The 27,733-nt window shown below is 37.0% G+C and overlaps 1 protein-coding gene across 4 annotated transcripts in view; it reads left to right on the top strand.

Moving 5' to 3' along the window:
- Window positions 1-27,733, top strand: part of EXOC4 (exocyst complex component 4) — an 823,024-nt gene that overhangs the window by 84,736 nt on the left and 710,555 nt on the right. For all 4 annotated transcript variants that reach the window (XM_033193639.1, XM_033193641.1, XM_033193640.1 and 1 more), the window contains exon 6: window positions 27,048-27,291. In XM_033193639.1, coding sequence (XP_033049530.1) covers window positions 27,048-27,291 — 244 coding nt within the window. The remainder of the gene's footprint in view (window positions 1-27,047; window positions 27,292-27,733) is intronic.

Genomic DNA, 27,733 nt, shown 5'->3' with positions numbered 1-27,733 from the left:
CATGTCATCTGCAAACAGAGACAATTTGACTTCCTCTTTTTCTTAATTGAATACCCTTTATTTCTTTCTCTTGCCTGATTGCCCTAGCCAGAACTTCCAACACTATGTTGAATAGGAGTGGTGAGAGAGGGCGTCCTTGTCTTGTGCCGATTTTCAAAGGGAATGCTTCCAGTTTTTGCCCATTCAGTAGGATATTGGCTGTGGGTTTGTCATAAATAGCTCTTATTATTTTGAGATATGTTCCATCAGTACCTTGTTTCTTGAGAGTTTTTAACATGAAGGGGTGTTTAATTTTATTGAAGGCCTTTTCTGCATCTATTGAGATAATCATGTGGTTTTTGTCATTGGTTCTGTTTATGTGATGGATTACATTTATTGTTGATTTGCGTATGTTGAACAAGCGTTGTATCCCAGGTATGAAGGCCACTTGATCATGGTGGATGAGCTTTTTGATGTGCTGCTGGATTTGGTTTGCCAGTATTTTATTGAGGATTTTCACACTGATGTTCATCAGGGATATTGCCCTGAAATTTTCTTTTTTTGTTGTGTCTCTGCCAGGTTTTGGTATCAGGATGATGCTGGCCTCATAATGAGGCCTCTTTTTCTATTGATTGGAATAGTTTCAGAAGGAATGGTACCAGCTCCTCTTTGTACCTCTGGTAGAATTTGGCTGTGAATCCGTCTGGTCCTGGACATTTTTTGGTTGGTAGGCTATTAATTACTGCCTCAAATTCAGAACTGGTTATTAGTCTCTTCAGGGACTCAACTTCTTTTTGGTTTAGACTTGGGAGAGTGTGTGTGTCCAGGAATTGATCCATTTCTTCTAGATATTCTAGTTTATTTGCGTAGAGGTGTTTATAGTATTCTCTGATGGTAGTTTGTATTTCTGTGGGATCAGTGGTGATATCCCCTTTATGATTTTTTATTGCATATATTTGATTCTTCTCTCTTTTCTTCTTTATTAGCCTGGCTAGTGGTCTATCTATTTTGTTAATCTTTTCAAAACACCAGCTCCTGGATTCATTGATTTTTTTGAAGGGTTTTTTGTGCCTTTATCTCCTTCAGTTCTGCTCGGATCTTAGTTGTTTCTAGTCTTCTGCTGGCTTTTGAATTTGCTTGCTCTTGCTGCTCTAGTTCTGTCAATTGTGATGTTAGAGTGTCCATTTTCGATCTTTCCTGCTTTCTCTTGTGGGCATTTAGTGCTATAAATTTCCCTCCAAACACTGCTTTAAATGTGTCCCAGAGATTCTGGTACTTTGTGTCTTTGTTCTCATTGGTTTCAAATAATATCTTTATTTCTGCCTTAATTTTGTTATTTATGCAGTAGTTATTCAGGAGCAGGTTTTTCAGTTTCCATGTAGTTGTGCAGTTTTAAGTGAGTTTCTTAATCCTGAGTTCTAATTTGATTGCACTGTGGTCTGAGATACTGTATGTTACGATTTCTGTTCTTTTGCGTTTACTGAGGAGTGTTTTACTTCCAATTGTGTGGTCAATTTTAGAATAAATGCTGTGAGGTGCTGAGAAGAATGTACATTCTGTTGATTTGGGGTGGAGAGTTCTGTAGAGGTCTGTTAGGTCTGCTTGTTCCAGAGCTGAGTTCAAGTCCTGAATATCCTTGTTAATTTTCTGTCTCGTTGATCTAATTATTTATAGTGGAGTATTAAAGTCTCCCACTATTATTGTGTGGGAGTCTAAGTCTCTTCGTAAGAACTTGCTTTGTGAATCTGAGTGCTCCTGTATTGGGTCTGTATATATTTAGGATAGTTAGCTCTTCTTGTTGAATTGATCCCTTTACCATTATGTAATGGCCTTCTTTGTCTCGTTTGATCTTTGTTGGTTTAAAGTCTGTTTTATCTGAGACTAGGATTGCAACCCCTGCTTTTTTTTTTGCTTTCCATTTGCTTGGTAGATATTCCTCCATCGTTTTATTTTGAGCCTGTGTGTGTCTTTGCACGTGAGATGGGTTTCCTGAATACAGCACACCACTGGGTCTTGACTTTTTATCCAATTTGCCAGACTGTGTCTTTTAATTGGGGCATTTAGCCTGTTTACATTTAAGGTTAATATTGTTAATTTGGTATGTTTTTGCAGTGGTTGGTACAGGTTATTCCTTTCCATGTTTAGTGCTTCCTTCTGGAGCTCTTGTAAGGCAGGCCTGGTGGTGACAAAATCTCTCAGCATTTGCTTGTCTGTAAGAGATTTTATTTCTCCTTCGTTTATGAAACTTACTTTGGCTAGATATGAAATTCTGGGTTGCAAGTTCTTTTCTTTAAGAATGTTGAATATTGGCCCCCACTATCTTCTGGCTTATGGGTTTTGCAGAGATCTGCTGTTAGTCTGATGGGCTTCCCTTTGTGGGTAACTCAGCCTTTGTCTCTGGCTGCCGATAGTATTTTTTATTTCCTTTCAACCTTGATGAATCTGACGATTATGTGTCTTGGGGTTGCTCTTCTTGAGGAGTATTTTTGTGGTGTTCTCTGTATTTCCTGAATTTGAATGTTGGCCTGCCTTGCTAGGTTGGGGAAGTTCTCCTGGATAATATCCTGAAGAGTGTTTTCTCAATTGGTTCCATTCTCCCCGTCACTTTCAGCTATACCAATCAAACGTAGATTTGGTCTTTTCACATGGTCCCATATTTCTTGGAGGCTTTGTTCATTTCTTTTCACTCTTTTTTTCTCTAATCTTGTCTTCTTGCTTTATTTCATTAATTTGATCCTCAATCACTGATACCCTTTCTTCTGCTAGATCGAATGAGCTGTTGAAACTTGTGTATGCTTCACAAAGTTCTCGTACTGTGATTTTCAGCTCTGTCCGTTCATTGAAGCTTTTCTTTACACTGGTTCTTTTAGTTAGCCATTTGTCTAACCTTTTTTCAAGGTTTTTAGCTTCCTTGTGATGGGTTAGAACATGCTCCTTTAACTTGGAGAAGGTTGTTATTACCGACCTTCTGAAGCCTGCTTTTGTCAACCTGTCAAACTCATTCTCCGTACAGTTTTGTCCCTTGCTTCTGAGGAGTTGTGATGCTTAGGAGAAGAGGTATTCTGGTTTTTGGAATTTTCAGCCGTTTTGCACTGGTTTCTCCCCATCTTTGTGGTTTTATCTCCCTTTCGTCTTTGAAGTCGGTGACCTTCGGATAGGATCTCTGAGTGGACATCCTTTTTGTTGATGTTGATACTATTTCTGTGTGTGTGTTTTCCTTCTAACAGTCAGGACCCTCTGCTGTAGGTCTGCTGGAGTGTGCTGGAGGGCTATTCCAGACCCTGATTGCCTGGGTGTCACCAGCAGAGCCTAAAGAACAGCAAAGATTGCTGCCTGTTTCTTCCTCTGGAGGCTTCATACCAGAGGGGCACCAGCCAGATGCCAGCCAGAGCCCTCCTCTATGAGGTGTCTGTTGGCCCCTACTGGGAAGTGTCTCCCAGTCAGGAGGCACAGGGGTCAGGAACCCACTTGAGGAGGCAGTCTGACCCTTAGCAGAGCTTAAATGCTGTGCTGGGAGATCCGCTGCTCTCTTCGGAGCTGTCAGGCAGGTACGTTTAAGTCTGCTGAAGCTGTGCCCACAGCTGCCCTTTCCCATACATGTTCTGTTCCAGGGAGATGGGGGTTTCATCTGTAAGCCCCTGACTGGGGCTGCTGCCTTTTTTTCAGAGATGCCCTGCCCAGAGAGGAGGAATCTAGAGAGGCAGTCTGGCCACAGTGGCCTTGCTGAGCCGTGGTGCACTCCACCCAGTTGGAACTTCACGGTAGCTTTATTTACTCTGTGAGGGTAAAACCTCCTACTCAAGCCTCAGCAATGGCGGACACCCCTCTCCCCACCAAGCTCAAGTGTCCCAGGTCAATCTCAGACTGCTGCTATGCTGGCACCAAGAATTTCATACCAGTGGATCTTAAATTTCCTGTGCTCCGTGGAGGTGGGACCCACCGAGCCAGACGACTTGGCTCCCTGTCTTCAGCACCCCCTTCCAGGGGAGTGAACAGTTCTGTCTTGCTGGTGTTCCAAGCATCACTGGGGTTTGGAAAAAAAAACTGCAGCTAGCTCCGTGTCTGCCCAAATGGCTACCCAGTTTTGTGTTTGAAACCCAGGACCCTGGTGGTGTAGGCACTGGAGGGAATCTCCTGGTCTGTGGGTTGCGAAGACCGTGGGAAAAGTTCAGTATCTGGTCCAGAGTGCACTGTTCCTCATGGCAGGGCACAGTCCCTCACAGCTTCTCTTGAGTAGGGGAGAAAATTCCTCTACTCCTGTGCTTCCCAGGTGAGGCGACATCCCACCCTGCTTCAGCTCGCCCTCCATGGGCGGCCCCACTGTCCAACCAGTCTCAGTCAGATGAACCAGGTACCTCAGATGGAAATGCAGAAATCCGCCTTCTTCTGTGTCCATCTCACTGGGAGCTGCAAACTGGAGCTATTCCTATTCGGCCGTCTTGCCAGCGATCTGTGGGTAACTTTTCTGTGAGAAGTTTTTTTTTTTAAATCATAGTTTATAAGTTATAGTTTGCAAAATATATCATTTAAATGATGCAACAGTCCTATGACGTAGTTAGGGCAGGTACTATGTGATTACTATTACAATTATTATATTTAGATCGTTAAGTTTAAGTGTGTGATCAGATATAAAACATTACTTACAAGATGCAAAGTCAAGGCACAGGTTGGCAAAAGCAAGTAACCCATTAAAAGAAAAATGATTAGCATCCGCTTAGCTTTCCTACATGTTAATGAAGAAAAGAAATGACATAATAAAGAACTGAGCAAATAATGGACAATTCAATGAAGAGTCCCTTTCCATGGAAAAATTGGCGTTTATCTGGTGGAGATTTAAGTATCTAGAATATGTTAAGAACCTCTATAAATCAATAAAACAAGCTAATAGAATAATAGGCAAAATTATGAACAGTTTACATAAGGGGAATCCAATGCTAATAAATATATGAAAAACCACTTATATTCTAGTTAATCAGGTATTATCTTTACAATCACTTTACAGATATGGAAGCTGAATGCAGGTAGGTTGAGCGGTTTGGCCAGGTTCAACCAAGATGGTAATTGTTGGAGCCTGGCCTCATGCTGTTCCCAGACTAAATATGTAGGGCATGTATTTTGCAAGCCTTTCTCTTTTTCTCCTCAGTCACAGTATTTTGTAATGCACAGAAAAACTAATGTCTAATTTAGATGCAATAGTTCATCTATAACTTAGGTAGAAGGATGGGAGAAGTGTGGAGAAAAGCCAATAATTGTAGAAAAATGTTGGTTTAAGCTTTTGGACTCCCAGTATGTCTTTTCATTTGGCAAACTGCCTTTGGAACATTTTGACTGAGCAGTTACTCCCAGGGAACACAGGTATTTCATTTGTGGCCTCTTTATTCATTTTATTCATGCTTCTGCTGGGATTGTGTGAATATGACTATAATGAAACTGGACTTCTTAGTTCTTTTCTTTTTGGTACAAGCATAGGTTAAGCAATAAAAACCTAAAGAGAACATGAATTAAATGATTTTTTTGCTGCTATTTTCTTGATGTGCATTTTATTCCATAAAGTTTTGTTCTGAGACTTAATATATATCTTAAGAATTTGGATGCCGGGCGCAGTGGCTCACGCCTGTAATCCCAGCCCTTTGAGAGGCTGAGGCGGGCAGATCATGAGGTCAGGAGATCGAGACCATCCTGGCCAACATGATGACCAAAATACAAAAATTAGCTGGGCATGGTGGTGAGTGCCTGTAATCCCAGTTACTTGGGAAGCTGAGGCAGGAGAATCGCTTGAACCTGGGAGGCAGAGGTTGCAGTGAGCCGAGGTCTTGTATCTACCAATTTTGTTGAATTATTTTCAAAATTCTAATAGAATATTTAAAAAATATATTTGTATATTTTCCTGGATTTTGTATGTAAACAGTAAGTGTCTACAGGTAAGGGCAGTGCTGTCTCCTTTTCTTAAAGATTCCCTTTTTTGTTTGTTTTTAATTTTTGCATAGCTGGGAAAAATTTAATTTTTGCATAGCTGGGAGGCAATAGTGTGAGTCTTGCCCTTAATGGAAATGGTTCTAAAATGTCATCAAGTATAATATTTCCTTTTCATTTTTGACTGGTTATTTACCCTTCTGGGTGGGAAGCTATAGATTATATTTTTGTTCTTTTAGATTTTAACCTTAATTTTTGGCACCTACTATGCTACAGAGATATTTTAAAGTTATCAAATATCTATTTTTCTTTAATATTTCAAATGCAGTACACATTCCAAGGTATGATTATTATTCTTGCCTATAGCAATTATCAGGTGTTGGTCAAATTATGATTTTCTTTTTCTGTCATTCTTTTTTCGTTTACTAATAGAATTCTACTGTGATGAAGGGCTGTGTCTTCATGTGTTTCCATATTCATTAATTGTTTAAATCAGTAAAAATTTATGGATATTTACTTTGTTCTATGACTTGTAATCAGGTGCTGTCATTATTCATATTATTGTTCAAATTGTCCCTAATTTGGCCACTGGTAGCTCCTTCAGGTTGGTTCCTAGGTTGTTCCAACATGTCCCCATCCATTTTTGAAAACTTCCTTACATTCTGGTACCACGAGACATTTCAGACTCACCTTGTACTTCCCCTCCCTTTGCCTTGGAATTAACCATTTCTCTAAGGAGATCTGTGGGTTTTTTTTTTTTTTTTATTGGAGAATGATATTTTGAAACCTAGATTTGTATTCTAGTTGAATACATTGCTATTGGTGTAATGTTGCTGTAGTCCCTCTTAGTTGACAGAGCTAGGGGATAATGTAGGTGCATGCTTATGTATATTACATGTATATATGTGTGTACACCATACACATGTATAGACAGAAACATATATATATACACATCTGTATGTATCTATTTCTGTATGTATTTCTACATAGATCTGTATCTATTTATTTCTGTATCTGTTTATTTCTAGCCATGTGTATATATAAGTAAAACATGAGTTCAACTCCAATGCCATGTCAACCACTGCAGTTCAACTGAGCCTTCCTCTTTTCCTTATTTCTAGCTCTTTTCAATAGTGAGACACCTGTTTCTTGTGACAAGCAACTCATTTGTGTAATCCTAGTATACACATAAAATAATTTTACAATTACTAACCAATGGAAAACAATTCACAGATGTGAAAAACAAATCTATTAACTTGAGTACAATGTTTGTGTGCAGTTCAATTTGCATATTAGAAGGCTTATAATATTTAGTCAAAATAGTCAAAGTCCAGTTACTTAGGTTAGTTCTTTTTGAACCCAACCCACTCACTTATGGTTATGTTATTTATTTGCAATGCGTTTAGGTTCATTTGTAACTGTTTTTATTTCATTTGGGTTCTCCTAGATCTCAGTTGATTTTAATTATTTATTGTGGGGGTACGTTGGAAGCATTATCACGTTGTAAGCATTAGAACTGTAACATAAAGCACTCAGGCAAGTGTCACTTTTCCATCCTTATCTTTTATCCTATTCCCAGTCTCCTACCTATTTTTTCCATCTGTCCCTATAGGTCATCAATCACATTAATTTCTGCTTTATTCTTCCTGTATTTCTTTTTGCAAAAGCAAGGAGTTAAATGTATCTTTTCTTAAATCCTTTCTCTCTTCCATGAAGGGTAAGGATACTATAGATACTCCTTTATACTTTGCTGTTTCACTCTACAATATATCCTGGAAATCATTCTGTATTAGTTTATAGAGGTTCTGCTCACTCTTTAGTGTTCTTTTTATATCTGCATAGTACTCTGTTGGGTTGATTTATCATAGGTCAACCACTCTCTGTTGTTGCTCTTTTTTATACTTTTACGTTCAGGGGTATATGTGCAGGTTTGTTAACGTAGGTAAATGTGTATCATGGGGGTTTGTTGTATAGATTATTTCGTCACTCAGGTATTAAGCCTAGTACCCACTAGTTATTTTTTCTGATCCTTTCCCTCCTACCACCCTCCACTCCCCACTCTCGATGGGCCCCAGTGTGCATTGTTCCCCTCTATATGTCCCTGTGTTCTCATCATTTAGCTCCTACTCATTAAGTGAGAACATGGTTATTTGGTTTTCTGTTCCTGCGTTAGTTTGTTACGGATAATGGCCTCCAGCTTCATCCATGTCCCTGCAAAAGGACATGATCTCGTTCTTTTTCGGTGATGTAATATTCCATGTTGTATATGCACTACATTTTCTCTATCCAGTCTTCATTTTTGGGCATTTAGGTTGATTTCATGTCTTTGCTATTGTAACCACTCTCTTTTGTATGAGTATTTAGATTGTTTTCAGTATTTTGCCATCAAGCAGTGGTGGAATAAATAACATGCATGTGTATTTACATGTTGTTGGAGGTGTATCATTAAATTTCTAGAAGAGGGACAGCTCAATCAGAAGGTAAGCCCAAGCCCATATGTATGCAATCTTTTTTTATAGCTTAAAATTTTTTTTAATGTTTTAAAAAACTCATGAAATTTACTGTCAACCATTTCAAAGTAGACAGTTCAGTGGTGTTAAGTATATTCACATTGTTGTGCAGCCAGTCTCCAGAACTGTCTCATCTTGCAAAGCTGGAACTGTGTGCCCATTAAACAACTCCTCTTTGTCCGCCCCCACCAACCCCTGGTGACCACCATTCTACTTTCTCTTTCTATGAATTTGACTACTGTGGATACCTCATTTAAGTGGAATCATGTAGTATTTGTCTTTTGTAACTAGTTATTTCACTTAGCGTAATATTTTTAGCATTCATCCATGTTGTACCCTATATCAGAATTTCCTTCCTTTTCAAGGCTGAATAATACTCCATTGTATACACACTGTATTTTGTTTATCCATTCATGTGTCAGTGAACATTTGGCTATTGTGATGGTGTTGTGAACACGAGTGTGCCGATATTTCCTTGAGATCCTGCTTTCAATTCTTCTGAATATATACCTAGAATTGAATTGCTAGATCATATGGTAATTCTATATTTAATTTTCTGGGCATCTGCCATGCTGTTTTCACAGCAGGTATACCGTTTTATATTCTCAACAACAGTGTACAAAGGTTCTACTTCTCTGTATCCTTGTCAACATTTGCCATTTTCTGTGTTTTTTTCTTTGGATAGTAGCCATCCTAATGGATATGAGGATATATCTGATTATTGTTTTGATTTGCATTTCTGTAATGATACTGATGCTGGACATTTTTTCATGTGCTTATTGCTCATTTGTAGGTCATCTTTGGAGAAATACCTACTCAGGTCCTTTGCCCATTTTAAAATTGGATTATTTGTTTTTGTTTCCATTGAGTGGCAGAGACTCTTTATATATTCTGTATATTAACACGTTTTCAATTGTGTGATTTTCAAATATTTTCTTCCATTTCATAGGTTGCCTTTTTGCTCTGTTGACTATGTACATTGATGCACAGAAGTTTTAAATTTTGATATAGTATAGTTTTACTTTTGTTGTCTGTGCTTTTTATGTCATATCTTGGAAATCCTTGCCAAATCCGATGTTATGAGGCCTACTCCCTGTGTTTTCTTCTGAGAGTTTTATAGTTTTAGGTCTTATGTTTAGGTCTTTGATTACTTTGGGTTACTTTTTGTATATGGTATAAGGTCAGCATCTATGCTCATGTGTAGTTTTATTAGGTCTTGCCAAATGCTCCCCCAAAGAGAGTAGTACCGGTCTGCATTCCCACCACCTGTGCATTGCAGAGTTTCCACACAGCCTTCCCAACAGAATGTGTTTTCGTTTTACAATTTTTGCCAGTCTGAGAAGTAAATAATGTTATCACAGTGTTGTTTAATTTTCATTTCTATAATTATGTATAACATTTGTACAATTTCTGATATGTTTAAGGTTTATTTTTATATATATTGGTGAATTATGTATTTTTTTTCAATCTTTCTGTTTTAATTAATTAATTTAGAGATGGAGTCTTGCTCTGTTGCCAGGCTGGAGTGCAGTGGCACGATCTTGGCTCACTGCAACCTCTGCCTCCTGGGTTCAAGCAATTCTCCTGCCTCAGCCTCCAGAGTAGCTGGGACTACAGGCGCATGCCACCATGCCTAGCTAATTTTTGTATTCTTTAGTGGAGACAGGGTTTCACTGTGTTGGCTACGGTTGTCTCAAGCTCCTGACCTTGTGATCCACGAGGTCTAGGAGCTTTTTGGATGAATCTTTGGGGTTTTCTAGGTATATGATCATCATATCATCAGTGAACAGGGACAGTTTGATTTGCTCTTTACTAATTTGGATGCCCTTTATTTCTTTTTCTTGTCTAATTGCTCTGGCTAGGACTTCTAGTAGTATGTTGAACCGAAAAGCTGAAACTGGGTGTCCTTGTCTTGTTCTGGTTCTCAGGGGGAGTGCTTTCAACTTTTTCCCATTCAGAATTATGTTGGCTGTGGGTTTGTCATAGATGGCTTTTATTACTTAAGGCATTTCCTTTCTATGCCGATTTTGCAGAGAGTTTTAATCATAAAGTGATGCTGAACTTTGTCAAATGTTTTTTCTGCATCTATTGAGATGATCCTGTGATTTTTGGTTTTAATTCGGTTCATGTGTATCACATTTATTGCCTTTGGGATGTTAAACTATCCCTGCATCCCTTCTGTGAAGCCCACTTGATCACGGTGGATTATCTTTTTGATATGCTGTTGGAATTCAGTTAGCTAGTATTTTTTTGTTTTTGTTTTTGAGGATTTTTGTGTCTATGTTCATTGGGGATATTGGTATGTACTTCTTTTTCTGTTATGCCCTTTCCTTGGTTTGGTAATAGGGTGATACTGGCTTCATAGAATGATTTAAGGAAGATTCCCTCTTTTTCTATCTTGTGGAATAGTGTCTATAGGATTGATACCAATTCTTCTTTGAATGTCTGATAGAATTTGCTGTGAATCTGTCTGGTCCTGGACTTTTTTTTGTTGGCAGTTTTTAAATTACCATTTCAGTCTCGCTGCTTGTTATCGGTTTGTTTAGAGTTTTCATTTCTTTCTGGTTTAATCTAGGAGGGTTGTATATTTCCAGGAGCTTTTCCATCTCCTCTAGGTTTTGTAGTTACTGCTCATAAAGGTGTTCATAGCCTTGAAAGATCTTTTGTATTTCTTTGGTATTGGTTGTAATATCTCCCATTTCATGTCTAATTCAGCTTATTTCGATCTTCTTTTCTTGATTAATCTTGCTAATGTTCTATCAATTTTATTTATCTTTTCAAGGAACCAGCTTTTTTTTTGTATTTTATTTATTTATTTTTTGTTGTTGTTTGCAGTTTCATTTAGTTCTATGCTGATCTTCTTCTTTTCTGTGGCTGGGTTTGGGTTGAGTTTGTTCTTGATTCTCTAGTTCCTTAAGGTGTGACCTTAGATTGTCTGTTTGTGCTCTTTCAGACTTTTTGATGTAGGTGTTCAATGCTATAAACTTTGCTATTAGCACCACTTTTGCTATATCCCAGAAGTTTTGATAGGTTGTGTCACTGTTACTGTTTAGTTCAAAGAATTTTCAGATTTCCATCTTGATTTCCTTGTTGATGCAAAGACCATTCAGGAGCAGGTTATTTAATTTCTCTGTATTTGTGTTGTTTTGAGGGTTCCTTTTGGAGTTGATTTCCAATTTTATTCGACTGTGGTCTGAGAGAGTACTTGTTATAATTTTGATTTTCTTAAACTTGTTGAGACTTGCTTTGTGGCCTATCATAATGTCTGTCTTGGAGAATGTTCCATGTGCCACTGAATAGAATGTATATTCTGCAGTTGTTGGATAGAATGAGAACATAAATATCTGTTTGTCCATTTGTTCTGTGGTATGGTTAAGTCCATTGATTCTTTGTTGACTTTCTGTCTTGATGACCTGTCTAGTGCTGTCAGTGGAGTATTGAAGTCCACCACTACTATCATGTTGCTGTCTATCTCATTTCTTAAGTCTAGTAGTAAATATTTTATAAATTTGGGAGCTCCAGTGTTAGGTACATATAATTTAGGATTGTGGTATTTTCCTGTTGGATTAGTCCTTTTATCATTATCTAATGTCCCTCTTTGTCTGTTTTAGCTGCTGTTGCTTTAAAGTTTTTTTTGTCTGATATAAAAATAGCTATTCTTGCTCACATTTCCTGTCCACGTGCATGGAATATCTTTTTCTACCCTTTTACATTAGATTTATGTGAGTTCTTATGTGTCAGGTGAGTCTCTTGAAGATGGCAGATACTTGGTTGGTGAGTTCTTATCCGTTCTGCCATTCTATATCTTTTATGTGGAGCATTTAGGTCATTTACATTCAACATTAGTATTGAGATGTGAGGTATCTGTTGCCTGAATACCTTGTTTTTTTTTTTATTGTGTTATTGTTTTATAGGCCCTGTGAAATTTATGATTTAAGAAGGTTTTGTTTTGTTGTATTTTCAGTATTTGCTTCCAGATTTAGAGCTCCTTTTAGCAGTTCTTGTGGTGGCTTAGTAGTGGCGAATTCTCTTAGCATTTGTTTGTCTGAAAAAGACTGTATCTTTCCTTCATTTATGAAGCTTAGTTTTGCTGGATATGAAATTCTTGGCTGATAATTGTTTTGTTTAAGGAGGCTAAATATACGACCTCAATCCCTTCCAGCTTGTAGGTTTCTGCTGAGAAATCTCCTGTTAATCTGATAGGTTAATCTGATAGGTTATCTGATGATTTTGCCTCACAGCTGTTAAGATTCTTTCCTTCGTCTTAACTTTAGATAACCTAATGACTGTGTCTGAGTGGTGATCTCTTTGCTATGAATTTACCATGTGTTCTTTGAGTTTCTTATATTTGGATGTCTAGATTTCTGGCTAGGCCAGGGAAGTTTTCTTTGATTATTCCCTCAAGTAAGTTTTCCAAACTTTTAGATTTCTCTTCTTCCTCAGGAATACCAATTAATTTTAGGTTTGGTTGTTTAACATAATTACAGATTTCTTGGAAGCTTTGTTCATTTTTTTTTTTTTTTGATTCTTTGTTTCTGTCAGATTGGGTTAATTCGAAAGCCTTGTCTTTGAGCTCTGAAGTTCTTTCTTCTACTTGTTTAATTCTATTATTGAAACTTTCCAGTGTATTTTGCATCTCTCTGAATGTGTCTTTTATTTCCAGAGGTTGTGATTGTTTTTTATTTATGAAATCTATTTGTCTCAAGATTGTTACATCCATAGCTTGCATTAATTTTAAAATTTTTCACCTTTCTCTGGTGCCTGCTTGAGTAGCTTAATAATTGACCTTCTGAATTCTTTTTCTGTCAATTCAGTGATTTCTGCTTGGTTTGGATCCATCGCTAGTGAGCTACTGTGATCTTTTGGGGATGTTACAGAACCTTGTTTTGTCATATTACCAGAATTGTTTTTCTGGTTTCTTCTCATTTGGATAGACTATGTCAGAGAAAGGATCTGGGACTCAAGGACTGCTGTTTAGGTTTTTTTGTCCCACAGCCTGATCCCGTGATGTGGTGCTCTCTGCATTCCCCTATGGTTGGGGCTTCCTGACTGCTGGACTGCTGTGATTGTTATTGCTCTTCTGGGTCTAGCCACCCAGCAGAGCTACCAGGCTATGGGCTGGTACTTGGGGGTGTCTTCAAAGAGTCCCGTGATGTGATCTGTCTTCAGGTCTCTCAGCTGGTCTCTCAGCCAGCACTTGCTCCAGTTACCACCACTACACTTGGCTAATTTTTCTATTTTTTGTAGAAAAGGGGTCTTCCTATGTTGCCTATGCTGAACTTGAGCTCCTGGGCTCAAGTGATCCTCCTACCTTGGCTTCCCAATGTGATGGGATTACAGACATGAGCCACACACTAGACTTAATCTTGTCTTTTCCTTCCGTTGTTTTTTTCTGAGTTTCATCACTTCCTTCTCACTCGTTCATGTTTTTTGTTCATGTTTTTTGTCCATGTCTTTTCTTAGTTTTGGAATTTCTGGCTCAAGGTGGCTTTTCATATCCCTCATCCTGCCTATTTCTTTATCTGTACTTTGTTCTCTATTTTGGTGTCTTGTATTTCCTCAGTGTTTCCTATGAGTTATTCATTTGAGCCCCTCTCTTGGACATTTAATAATTTATTATTTATCTTTGTTTTTTTTTTTTTTTTTTTTTGAGACAGGGTCTTGCTTGGTTACCCAGGCTGGAGAGCAGTGGTGGAATCATACCTCTCTGCAGCCTTGAACCTAGGCTCAAAGGGATTCTTCTGCCTTAGCCTCCCAAATAGCACTACAGACGTGAGCAACCACATTTGGCCAACTTTTTTATTTTTGTTTTTTTGTAGAGATGAGGTCTTACTATGTTGCCCAGGATGGTCTCAAACTCCTGGCTTCAAGAAGTTCTCCTATTTTGGCCTCCCAGTATACTGGAATTACAGGCGTGAGTCAGAGCACCCGGCCTAATTTTGTCTTTTTCTTCCATTTCTTTTCTGAGGGTCATCTTTTCTCTTCACACTTTCCTGTTTTTTGTCCATATCTTTTCTTAGTTTTTGAATTTCTGGCTCAAGGTGGCTTTTCCCATCCCAAATTCTTGTTTGAGTATATCGGTTCCTTCTGGAATGTTGCCTTCTAGTTTTCTTGTGGTTCATGGTTGTTTTGTTGAAGGGAATTTACCCCTGTTGCTGTGTGTTGGATATTCTGTCTTTTTAAAATAATACTTCAATGTGAGTCTGTTCATCATTTTTTTCTGTTCATTTTTATGATATCGGGGTGTTTTATAGGATTTTTAGCTCATTGGCTCCCTCTTCTGTCACTATAGCAAAGTCCAGATTTTTGTTTGTTTTGGTGGCAGCGGAAGGTTGTATGGTCTCTGAATTTTAGCTCTCTTGTCATCGATAGGATTCCAAAATTTCCCCTTTTTTCCTGTTTCTCTTTTAGCCATCCAATAGCCAAAAGGCATTTCTCTCTTCCTTTTTTTTTATTATTTGTTTCCCAGAAGGTACATGTTTCAAAAACTGGTCCTTAAAATTGTGTCTGCTTTTACATCCCATCCCTATAGTCAGCTCTCTTATCTTTCTGGATACCTTTTAAGTATTTTGAAACTTAGGGTTGACTTTGTCTTTCCTCTGATGGTTTTAGATCAACCTTAAGTTCATCACTAATTCCCTTCTCTCTTTGTTACAGTTTTTCACATTCTACCTTTGTTTGCAATAAAGCCTTCTAGCAGATCGGGGCAGAGGAGGAGCATGAGAGATCACTTGCTGGGATTAGGTTTTTGTTTTCTTATTTTTATTTACAGTTGTTTTGGATTTTGGTCAGTTTCTGTTTTCTAGTGATCCTGAGGACATGGTTTTTGTGTAGCTTTGCTGCTTCTTTTTCTTGTTCTCTATTGCTTCTGGAGGACATATTGAAAGATGGAGACATAATGAACCACCATTGTCAGCCTGGGAGTTTCCAAAGCCAAACATTTTAAAAGTGCCTTTTAAACTATTTTTCTTAATTTTGAGTTTTGATGTTACATTTCGTCACATTATCTCATTAAATTTACACACCTCTGAGCTGCACATAGTATCTCCATTTCACAGATGAAGAAATCAAGGTCCAGCAAGATTAAATGACTCAAGGGAGATCACACAACTAGGAATGATAGAGATTCTAATCAACTCTGAAATTGTATGATGCCAAGCTCTTGTTCTTTCCAGTACATCTTGCCATCTCTCTGAGTAACTGAAGTTAGAAAACCCATGCATTAACGCAATACTGCAACCTAAAACATTTTAGTGATTATAAACTGTCAATTTATTCATCTGTTCCTTATCCCTCCTGTTATCTTGTATTCCTGTTATATTTTTAGTAGCCTCTTCTCCACTGGCTGCTACTCCTTGACCTTCTAAGGTACATTTTCTTTCCTGTAAATGAGATCATGTACATTAAGTGCTGTCTCTTGAGAAAAATGATTCAACAGATGTCAATTTTGTTTATTTTATTTATTTATTTTCCTAATAGAGCTTTCTACTCTATCTCCCCTTAAAGCAGACCTACTATCATTTTCCTCTTGGCTCACTTTCACTTACGGGAGGACCCGTGCACACTCACCTGGCTTTCAAAACTCACTGCCCTCCCTGTGCAAACTCCCCACTTAATGGAAAGGATAGCGCCAAGTAGCAGTTGGCAACAACTTTTGGCCGCCTCCTTTCAGGAGTGGGTGTTATATTGTCTGTAGTTTTCTTTAAAGTAATTTAATCTACACCTTAGGGGTGCTTAGTTAACATTTTTGAAGTACCTTAATCATGAATCTACACTCCAGGGGTAGTTAGTTAACATTTGAAAGACCCTAATCAAAATTCTGTACTCCAGAGGCAGCCAGTGCCTCAGATATTGCTCTCAACCTGCACCAGTGGGTGCATTAATTAGAATAAAAGATGTAAGAAGTAATTTTTCACTGGTGAAGGGAATGCTATTTAAGATATGTAGTTGGCCAGTTTCCTACACAGAGATAAGACATGAGTGGAGGCTAAGGATACAGATTTGGCAAGGGCAACAGCCTTCCAACATAGGTAGGCCCTTGATTTGGTCCTGTGCTTGCTCCTTTTGATGGAGGATTGGTTTGATTGGCTCACCTGGCCTGTGGAGCGCATTAAGTCTCTATTACCCTGCATTGGCCAAATCCGGTCTGCTTCTGTCTACTTCTCCACCCAGTGCTCATTGGACCTGTACTCCAGCTCCTCTCCATGTTTGCATTTCTTGTCCACAGAGATGTTACTCTGAATCTTGAGTCAGATGATTTCTTTTTAATTTCTTAATTTATATTTTTACATTTAATTATATTTTGAGCATATTGGATATGTTAAGTGTGAATTTATAGTGCCATTTTGATCAGAAGCACTCACATTATTTTTAAATGGTAACTTTCTGTAGGGCTTGTAGATAAGTAACTTTTTTGATACTCTAGTGGTCTAATTAGACTGGGTAATGTTTTTGAACACTTCTTTTTATATTGAATTCTATTCAATAGTGGCAGACAATTCTCATGTGATAGAGGGATAATATTCTTGAACACATGTGATTTATGTAGATTGAAATCATATATATGATTTTTGTGTAATTTGTGTATCATGTGTAATATAAGGAATGACATCTACCAAGAGTTTCTATAGTAAACACTATTATTGTCCTATATCTTAGTTAACATGTACAAATATAAATGAAATAATTTAGTTTATTAAGTAAAAAGTTGAAGTATATCACCAGGGCCCTTACCTTCTGGGGTTTGGTGATGTATATGTATGGTATGGCATATGTTACTGATCTTGTCCCACCAAATATACTGAGCAAAGGAAGCAGTCATGATGAACTGGTGGTCTAGATTGCTTTCTGTACTTGCTAGGACATGAAGTAGTTTTTTAAATAAAATATTTAACTGTATAAATAGTCTATTTAGCTTTTTTATATGTTGTTTTTTAAATGAGCCATCTATAATATAGGTATACATGTAAGTAGCTGTAGGCTATGGTAACCAAGGATATATAGATGTAAACTCTACTTTTTTTTGAGATACAGTCTTGCTCTCTTGCCCAGGCTAGAGTGCAGTGGCACGATCTCAGCTCACTGCAACCTCTGCCTCCTGGGTTCGAGCAATTCTGCTGCCTCAGTCTCCTGAGTAGCTGGGATTACAGGTGTGCACCACCACACCGAGCTGCTTTTTGTATTTTTAATAGAGACAGGGTTTCACCATATTGGCCAGGATTGTCTCGATCTCTTGAACTTGTGATCCACCTGCCTTGGCGTCCCAAAGTGTTGGGATTACAGGTGTGAGCCACCACGCCCAGCCTGTAAACTATACTTAGTGGAATCATGGAATTGTAGAGAATGAAAGGACCATAGATATTACGTAGTCAATCCTTTCATGAGTCCCAGAGAGTTTTAGCTAAGCCCTCCTTTCATGATTCCATTCTTAGCTTCAATCACAGAGATGATTTATAGCCATTTAGACATATATACCAATATATCCTTATCTCTATATATAATGTGTGTGTGTGTGTGTGTGTGTGTGTGTGTAGGGGGCTGGGATCACAAGCACTTGGGACCAAGAGAATTTTAGTAGAAATAATTGGTTAAAGGGCATTCAAATCTTTTAATATTTAGCATTATCTTATCAGTCTGTGAAAGTCTTCAAAACTAGGTTTGAGAAATCTTCACTCTTTAAGACCCTCAGAGCAGAATAATCAAGGGTAAGAGATTTGGGAAAGGAAGTAAAGTATTTCTAATTTTAAAGTGTTTGAAACCTACATGCTGAGTACATATCGTAGCAATATAGATACTAGGGAATGACTAGGAGTTCAGTCGTTTGGAAATATGTATATTTTGTTATAATTCTGGTGTGAGACGTTACTGAATTCCTGTTAACTTATTTTTGTACAGGGCTTTTTTCATAAAGCACCAATAATTCTACCTGACCTCACAGGGTTTTGTGATATTAGACTAGTCATGGTTGATTATATTATCCTTTTAAATTGCCTTTTAATTTTCAGCTGATGTAAGTGAAATAGATAATATAAATTAATTAATATTGGATCTGTTCAGTGTTTATGCTCTAGGAGATTTCAGGAAACAAACAGGAAGATAAGGTTCTAAACAAGTGCCATTTGGGGCTGTGTCATTTTATTACTCATACCTTGCTTATTTGCTGTTTTTTAGTGGGCTATCTATCATATTAGTGTGTATATAAGAGGCTACATGTGACATAATCTCAGGCCTTATTGATTTAAACTGCATTTACCTCATCACTAATCACCTTTGTGGCAGGTAGCTGCAGTGGTCAGGGGGCACCTTGTATGTGTCACGTTTGTGACTTGTGGTCTTTTGTGAACAGCATTTTGTCTCACCTAAATTCCTATTACTTTTTTGTCCTTCTTGAAGCTCTACTTACAGTTTTGTGTGTTTCTACCCCCAATCCCTAAACATGCTGAATTTAGTTGGCTCGTTGACTGCTAAATACTTTTCTCTCCTTGCTGTGGTGTTGGTTTTGCTGGATGGAGTACTTCTCATCTAGCTTCTTCATGTGTAAAACAAAACCAGTAACTGAAATTTCAAATTTGGAAATATCAGTGTCTTTTTTTTGATCTGCCTTCAGCATTGCGTTGTCATCTTTATAAGCTTAAGCCTTCTTGGTTTTATTCCAAGTTTTACTAATATTCAAAAAGTTTATTTGTTAAATCCCATATCATCAAATGCCCTCCACATTGCAAGTAAAACCACGTGAATCTGGTCATTATACCTCTATCTCCTTATAGATTTCAGGGATCTAATGAGTCTAGTAAGATTTGGATCATGGATAATTAGAGGACTTATTCTTATAAGAATAAAACTTGTGTAAGTGATTATATCATGTATGTAATTAAAATGGTTTTGATTCAGATTTAAATGCTTTTTTTTTTTATTGTGGTAAAGTCACATACCATAAAACCTACCATTTTAACCATTTTGGAATGTACAGTTCCGCAGTATTAAATACACTGATAGTGTTGTGCAACCATCCCCAGCATCCATTTCCATAACTCTTTTCATCTTGTAAAACTGAAACTCTGTACTCATTAAAGACCAATTCCCCATACCCCTCTTCTCCCAGCTTTTGGCAACCAGCATTCTACTTTCTGTTTCTATGAATTTGACTAATCTAAGTACTGCATATAAGTAGAATCATACAGTATTTGTCTTTTTTTTGACTGAGTTATTTCATTTAGCATAATATACTCAAGGTTCATCCATGTTGTAGTATGCATCCAAATTTCCTTCCTTTTTAAAGCTGAATAATATTCCATTGTATGTATATATCACATTTTGCTTATCCATTCATGTGTTGATGAACACTTGAGTTGCTTCCACATTTTAGTGATTGTGAATAATGCTGCTATGAAAATGAGTGTACTCTTCAAGACCCTGATATCTCTTCAAGACCTTGCTTGCAATTCTTTAAGTATATACTCAATTAGAATTGCTGGATATATAGTAATTTCATTTTTAATTTTTTAAGGAACTGCAATACGGGTTTTCATAATGACTGTACCATTTTACGTTCCCAACAACAGTGCACAAACGTTCCAATTTCTCCACATCCTTGCCAACTCTTGCTATTTCCTGTTTTTTTTGGGGAGATGGTGGTGATATTAACAGTAGCCATCCCAATGAGTGTAGGGCAGCATCTCATTTTAGCTTTGATTTGCATTTTCCTAATGATTAGTGATGTTAGGCATCATTTCAAGTACATATTGGCCATTTGTATATCTTCTTTGGAAAAATGTCTATTCAAGTCCCTTGCACATATTCAAGTTGACTTTTTTGTTGAATTTAGGAGTTCTGTATGTATTTTGTATATTAATCCCTTATCCAATATGAGATTTTGAATTTTTTTTCCAATCTTTTGGTTGCCTTTTTACTCTGTTCTTTGTGTCTTTTGGTGCACAAAAATATTAAAATTTTCATGCAGTCCAATTTGATTATTTTTTCTTTTATTGCTTTTGTTTTTGGTATCCTATCCAAGAAATCATTACCAAATCCAATGTCATAAAGCTTTTGCCCTGTGTTTTCTTCTGAGAGTTTTATTGTTTTAGGTCTTACATTTAGAACTTTGATCTATTTTGACTTAACTTTTGTATATGGTGTTAGATAAGGATCCAACTTCACTTTTTGTATGTAGATATTGTTTCCCTGTACCGCATTTGTTGAAAGGCCATCCTTTCCCCATTGAATGGTCTTGGCATTCTTGCCAAAATTCATTTGACTGCGTATGTGAAGTTTTTTTTCCTAGGGTCTCTTTTCTATTCCATTGGTCTATATATTTGTCTGTGTGCCAGCACCACAGTGTTTTGATTACTGTAGCTTCTAAGTAAGTTTGAAATTAGGAAGTAAGTTTTGAAATTAGGAAGTGTGAGTCTTCTAGATTTGTTCTTCTTTTTCAAGATGGTATTGGCTATTTTGGATCCCATGATTCTGCATGAATTTTAGGATGGTCTCTCTCTGCAAAAAAATGTCATTGGGAATTTGATGGGGGTTGCATTGACTTTGTAGATTGCTTTAGGTATAATAGTATCGACATCTTAACAGTAGTAAATCTTCCAGTCCATGACATGGGATGTGTTTCTAGTCATTAATTATAATTTATTAATTTAGCAACATTTTATAGCTTTTGTTATATAATGAAAGCTACTATATATATATATAAGCTATATAAGTTTTTCACCTTTTTCGTTAATTCCTGATTATTCTTTTAAATGTAAATTGAATTATTTTTATAATTTTCTTTTGAGATTGTTAGTGTATAGAAATGTTAGTGTATAGTTAGTGTATAGAAATGTTAGTGTATAGAAATGCAACTGACTTGATCATGGTGTATAGTCCTATAAGTATGATGCTGAATTCAGTTTGTTAGTGTTTTGTTGAGAATTTTTACATCTGTATTCATAAGGGATATTGGTCTGTAGTTTTCTTAAAGTGCTTTTGTCTGGCTTTGGTATCAGGGCAATTCTGGCCTCATAGAATAACTTAGGAAGTTTTCTTCCTTCTTCTAGAGTTTTTTGGAAAAGTTTGGTTTTCTGTAAATGTTTGGTAGAATTGACCAGTGAAGCCATTGGGTCTAGAGCTTTTCTTTGTTGGGAGATTTTAGACTACTTATTTAATCTCCTTACTAGTTATAGACCGATTTGGATTTTCTATTTCTTTGTGATTTAGTGTTGATAGGTTTTATGCTTCCAGGAAATTGTATGTTTCATCTGTGTTATATAACTTGGTGTTGTACAATTATTCACAGTACCCTGTTGTTATCAATTTATTTATCTAGAATCAGTGGTAATGTAACTTCTATTTCTGAGTTTAGTCATTTGAGTCTTCTCTATTTTTTTCTTAGTTCACCTGGCTAAAGGTTTGTTATTTGCCGAGACTAGCTCGGTCGGGGAGACTGTGACCCAGTGGTGCTACAGGAATTAAAGACACACACACAGAAATATAGAGGTGTGAAGTGGGAAATCAGGGGTGTCACAGCCTTCAGAGCTGAGAGCCCCAAACAGAGATTTACCCACGTATTTATTAATAGCAAGCCAGTCATTAGCATTGTTTCTGTAGATACTCGATTAACTAAAAGTATCCCTTATGAGAAACGAAGGGATGGGCCGAAATAAAGGGGTGGGTCTGGCTAGTTATCTGCAGCAGGAGCATGTCCTTAAGGCACAGATCGCTCATGCTATTGTTTGTGGTTTAAGAACGCCTTTAAACGGTTTTCCGCCCTGGGCAGGCCAGGTGTTCCTTGCCCTCATTCCAGTAAACCCACAACCTTCCAGCGTGGGGGTTATGGCCATCATGAACATGTCACAGTGCTGCAGAGATTTTGTTTATGGCCAGTTTTGGGGCCAGTTTATGGCCCAAAATGGGGGGCCTGTTCCCAACAGTTATTTTTGATGATGTTTTCAAAGAACTAACTGTGGTTTCATCAGTTTTTGGTACTGTTTTTCTATTCTCTATTTTATCTCTGCTCTAATCTTTATATTTTTTTCTGCTAGCTTTGGTTTAGTTTGTTCTTTGTTTTCAAATTCCTTAAGCTGTAAAATTAAGCTGTTGTTTTGAGATCTTTTTTGTTTTTTACCATAAGCATTTATAACTATAAATTTCTCCTTTTTTTGCTGTTTTTCCTGCATCCTGTAAATTGTATTTCATATGTTGTGTTTTCATTTTCCTTAATCTCTAGGTATTTTTCTAATTTCCTTTGAGGTTTCTTCTTTGATACATTGGTTTTTAAAGAGTGTGTTAATTGACACAAAGTTGTGAATTTTCCCTTTTTAACTTTGTTACTGATTTCTAACTTTATCCTTGTTTAGTTAGAGAAGATACTTTGTGTGATACATTCTGCTTAAATCTATTGAGACTTAATTGGCAGCCTAATATATGGTTTGTTCTGGAAAATGTCCCATGTGTACTTGAGAAGAGTGTGTATGTTGCTGTTTTGGGGTAGAGTGTTCCATATGTGTCTGTTAGACCTAGTTGGTTGATTGTGTTAGGTCTTCTATTTCCTTATTTCTCTCTGGTTGTTCTATCAATTATCAAGAGTAGGATATTGAAGTCTTCAACTGTTGTAGAACTGCACATTTCTGCCTTCAATTCTGTCAGTTTTTGCTTCATATATTTTGATAGTCTGTCATTAGGTGTATTAATGTTTAAAATGGTTATATCTTCTTACTGTGTTGAGCCTTTTATTAATATATAATGTCCTTCTTTGTCTCTTGTAATCTTTTTTGATTTGAAGTCTATTTTTTTCTGATATTAGTATAGTTACTCCTGCTCTTTTTTTGCTACTATTTTCATGGAATATCTTTTTCCAGCCTTTTACTTTCAGTCTGTTTGTGCCTTTGAATCGATTTTGCCTTTGTAGACAGCATATCATTGGGTCATGAATTTTTATTCATTCTGCTAGTCTCTGTCTTTTGGTTGGACAGTTTACCCCATTTACATTTAAAGTAATTACTGATAAGGAGTGACTTATTTCAGACATTTTGTTATTTTTTTCATATGCATTATTATTTTTTTGCCCTTCATATTCTACATTACTGTATTATTTTGTGTTTAGTTGACTTTTTATAGTGAAATGTTTAAATTCCTTTCTCATTTCCCAGTGGTGTACACTCTGTAGCATTTTTCTTTGTGCTTACCATAGGAATTAAGTTTAACATTCTAAAGTTATTAACTCTCTAACTTGAATTTGTACCAGTTTAACTGCAATAAAATACAAAACGTCCACCCTTTAATGGATTTGTCCCTAACATTTTTGGTTGTTGATGTCACAAAATTGTATCTTTATACATTGTGTGCTCAAAAACATAAGCTAATAATTCTTTTAAATGCAGTAGCCTCTTAAATGACGTAGAAAACAAAATGTGAATTTACAAACCAAAGTTAACAGTAATACTAGCTTTTAGACTAATTACTTTTAAAATCTTTTAATATTCTAAATTATGTAGAAAACAAAGTTACAGTTAGAAATAATTGTCTTGTAACATTACTAATTTTTATAATTGCCTAGACATTTATCTTTATTGAGATATTTATGTCTTCATATGCCTTCTAGTTACTGTCTAATGTCCTTTCTTTTTAACATGCAGGACTTTCTAAAGCATTTCTTGCATGGCAGTCCTGATGGTACTGAAATCCTGTAGCTTTTGTTTACCTGACAATGTCTTAATTTTTCTCAATCACTTTTGAAGGACAGTTTTGCGAGATACAGAATTCTTGGTTGACAGTTTTTGTATTTGTTTGTTTTGGCACTTTGAATGAATCCACTGCCCTCTGGCCCCTGAAGTTTCTGATGAGAAATCTGTGGATAATCTTATTGGGGATCCTGTATGTGATGAGTAACTTCTCTCAAGATTCTCTCTTTGTCTTTTGAAAGTTTGATTCTAATGTGTCGTGGTGTAGGTCTCTTTGAGTTCCTCTCACTTGGAGTTTGTTGAACTTCTTGGATATTTATATTCATGTATTTCATCAAATTTGAGATGCTTTCTGCTATTATTTCTTTAAATATTCTCTGCTCTTTTCTCTCTTCTCCTTTCAAAACTCTCACAATGTCTAAATTAGTGCATTTGATTGTATCCTGTGGGCTCTCTTCACTTCTCTTCAATCTTTTTTCTTTCTATTCTTCAGATGATAATTTCCACTGTCTTATCTTGATGTTTGCTGATTTTTTTCTTCTCCCTGCTCATATCTGCCTTTGAATCCCTCTAGTGAATTTTTCATTCCAAGTATACTTTTCAACTCAAGAATTTCTTATTCCTTTTTTTTTTTAGTTTTTATATCTCTTTATTGATATTGCCAGTTTGTTTATATATAATTTTCTTGACTTTCTGTATACTTTTTGTCATTTGAGCATCTGTAAAATAGTTAAAACTTAAAAAAAAACTTTTTAAAAGTTTTTTTCTTAATATATCTACCATTAAGTCTTTTTCAGGGACAGGTTCTGTTGATTTATTTTTTTTCCTTTGACTGGGCCATATTTTCCTCTCTTATTTGTATGCTTTGTGATTTTTTTGTTGTTGAAAACTGGACATTTCAGTTTAATGATGTGGTGACTCTGTAAATTGGATTCTCCCTCTTTTCCAGGGTTTGCTGGGTTTTGATGTTGTTATTGTTTTATAAATTACTATAGCCAGTGTCTATCCCAAGGATCAGCCTGGGCGTTAATTTAAGATCTCCTCAAATTAAGCTTTTCTAAGCCTGCACCTTTACATGAGCATGCACGGTCACTTTATAATTTTTTGAATACATTCAGTTGTTTTTGAATGTCCTAGTCCCAATGTTTGGGTTTAAAAAGGGAGCAAGAGAAAAATAAAGGTGGTGGGGGAAGGCTGTTGGCTCTTTAAATTTCCTGGAATTTACTTCAGCAAGAGTAGGAGAGGCTTGAAAAATTGGAGGAGCTGCAACAGCAATGGTCACCCACCTCTCTGTACCTCTGTGACTAGAGGAAGCAATCAGCGATCGGAGCATAGATTCTTGATACTTGGTGGGCAGGGTTCTTTTTGCCCCCCATGTCTTCACCAGGTGTGTGCAAGGTACTCCAGGAACAGGTACAGGGATGTCTGCCACAGTGCTGGGTAGCTACTGTGGTAAGAGCTGTAACTGACCGAAATTAACCACAATTTACCATCTAAGCCTTCCCTTAGAAGTTGCAAGCCTTACATAGACTCCAGAGTTACAAAATAGTTACATCAGAGAGATTCTGCCAGTACAGTCGTGTAGGTGGGGAGATTCCTGGTGCTTCCTACTCTGCAGCCTTCCCAGAATCCTCCTTAAGTGCATTTTATAAATTGGGAACCCCCAAAATAGGGACTGAGGAGAATGCCCTACAGTGGATTTCAGATCATCTGAAACAGAGGTTTTACGGACTTTATGCAGCAGTTACAAGAACTCATTCCATATACTGGGATGTTTTCTTTCTTCCCTAGTAGATTTCAATACCATTCCAGTAGTGCTGAATAACTTAGAATGACTTGTAGTCTAATTGAGTTTAAATCTACTAAGGAAGAATGTATTCATTCTTTCAGGATATTGCATATTGTTAAAATCTCGCATTTGTTTTCAGGGATGGAGGACAGAGGTGGATGGGGCAAACTTTTGACTATTAGTCTCCATCTTCAGGCTTATGTCCACTTTTGCTTTTGTATATCTTAATCCAGCCATTTGTAAAATGAGGCAGTTACTTTTAAGTCAGAGATTTGTAACCTGTTTTTTTTGGCAGTTGTAGAAACCCAGAATTCCTATGTGAAGTTTTGCATATGTACATTCATTCTTTGGAGAGCAAGGCCTTTGGCTTTCAGTAGATAACAGAGATCTCCTATCAGCAGTTCTCCCCTCTACCCAACTTGCCACAGGGGTTAAAAACTAAAGTTTTGGTTATTTCTTCAATTTCAATGCCAGATTGTTTGAATGAATGCTGTATTCTGAAGAGCTACAGAGGCTTTTGACATATAACATTACTTCTCAGAAACCTTTCATGGATTATTAGCTAGATCTGTCTCCTATAGATAATGATGTTGTAGCAGATTATGTTTAAAGAAAAATAGGTTGTTCTTTTGTATTTATGAGGTACCTCTTCGTTACTCTATTTCCTCAAAGTCTTGTCTCACTTGTATGTACTGTTTTTCCTTAATCTTTTAAAAAAATTTATTATAATTTTAATTTATTTACCACCCTTTCCCCTGTGTGTGTTTATGATGTCTTTTTCTCCAGTGACTTACCACTTTTAACTAACAAATACAAACCTGAGGCTAGGATCCAGCTCTTTAGAATTCTCTTGCAGCACCACATATGGCATTTTATAAACAGCGAGTGCCTAATAAATGTCATGGGCCAGCGGACTCATGGCAGAAGTAGTTGTCTGTGGAAAACTTCCCATGGTGATTTGTTTACTAATTTTTATTGCGTCTGCCTCTTATTACTAACTGATGGGTATGATTTGAGGAATACAAATGTTATTTTGTGACTCTTGGATGGTTATTGGGCAAATATAATTTAATTGAAAAATCCTCTTTAATCTTAAGAGAGTAATCAAGGCAGTGATTTCATTTATTAGACTGCTCTTTTTTGGGGTTTTTGAGTGGAGTCTGTATCTGTTATTGTTATTATTTAATTTTTCAGTGAGGGAGATAAATCTGCAGGACATCAAGGAAGATTTAGAATTGGATCCAGAGGAAAACAGCACCCTTTTTATGGGTATCCTCATTAAGGGTCTGGCCAAACTGAAGAAGATCCCAGAGACAGTTAAGGCAATCATAGAGCGCTTGGAGCAGGAGCTGAAGCAAATTGTGAAGAGGTCTACAACCCAGGTGGCAGACAGTGGCTATCAGCGGGGGGAGAACCTTACTGTGGAGAACCAACCAAGGTAGGTGGGAGTGTAGTTTGTATTTTTGATAACTCCATTTACTGTACATTTTCTAGGCAGAGCGTAAGTAACTTATCTTCTGTTGATGTTATTTTCCTGAATTTAGGATACTATAGCCCATACAGGCCAGGTGCAGTGGCTCACGCCTGTTATCCCAGCACTTTGGGAGGCTGAGGCAGGAGGATCACTTGAGGTCAGGAGTTTGAGACCAGCCTGTACTGGTAGTGAAACCCCATCTCTACTAAAAATACAAAAATTAGCTGGGCATGGTAGTGCATGCCTGTAATCCCAGCTGTTCTGGAGGCTGAGGCAGGAGAGTTGCTTGAATGCAGGAGGCGGAGGTTGCAGTGAGCCGAGATCACACCACTGCTCTCCAGCCTGGGTGACAGAGCGAGACTCCGTCTCTAAAAGAAAAAAAAAGGATACTATAGCCCATACAAAC

This window comes from Trachypithecus francoisi, unplaced genomic scaffold (genome assembly GCF_009764315.1).
Source record: "Trachypithecus francoisi isolate TF-2019V2 unplaced genomic scaffold, Tfra_2.0 Lachesis_group4, whole genome shotgun sequence".
NCBI classification, from domain to species: Eukaryota; Metazoa; Chordata; class Mammalia; order Primates; family Cercopithecidae; genus Trachypithecus; species Trachypithecus francoisi.
The sequence above is the reverse complement of the archived record's forward strand: the minus strand, read 5'-3'. Positions and strand labels throughout refer to the sequence as shown.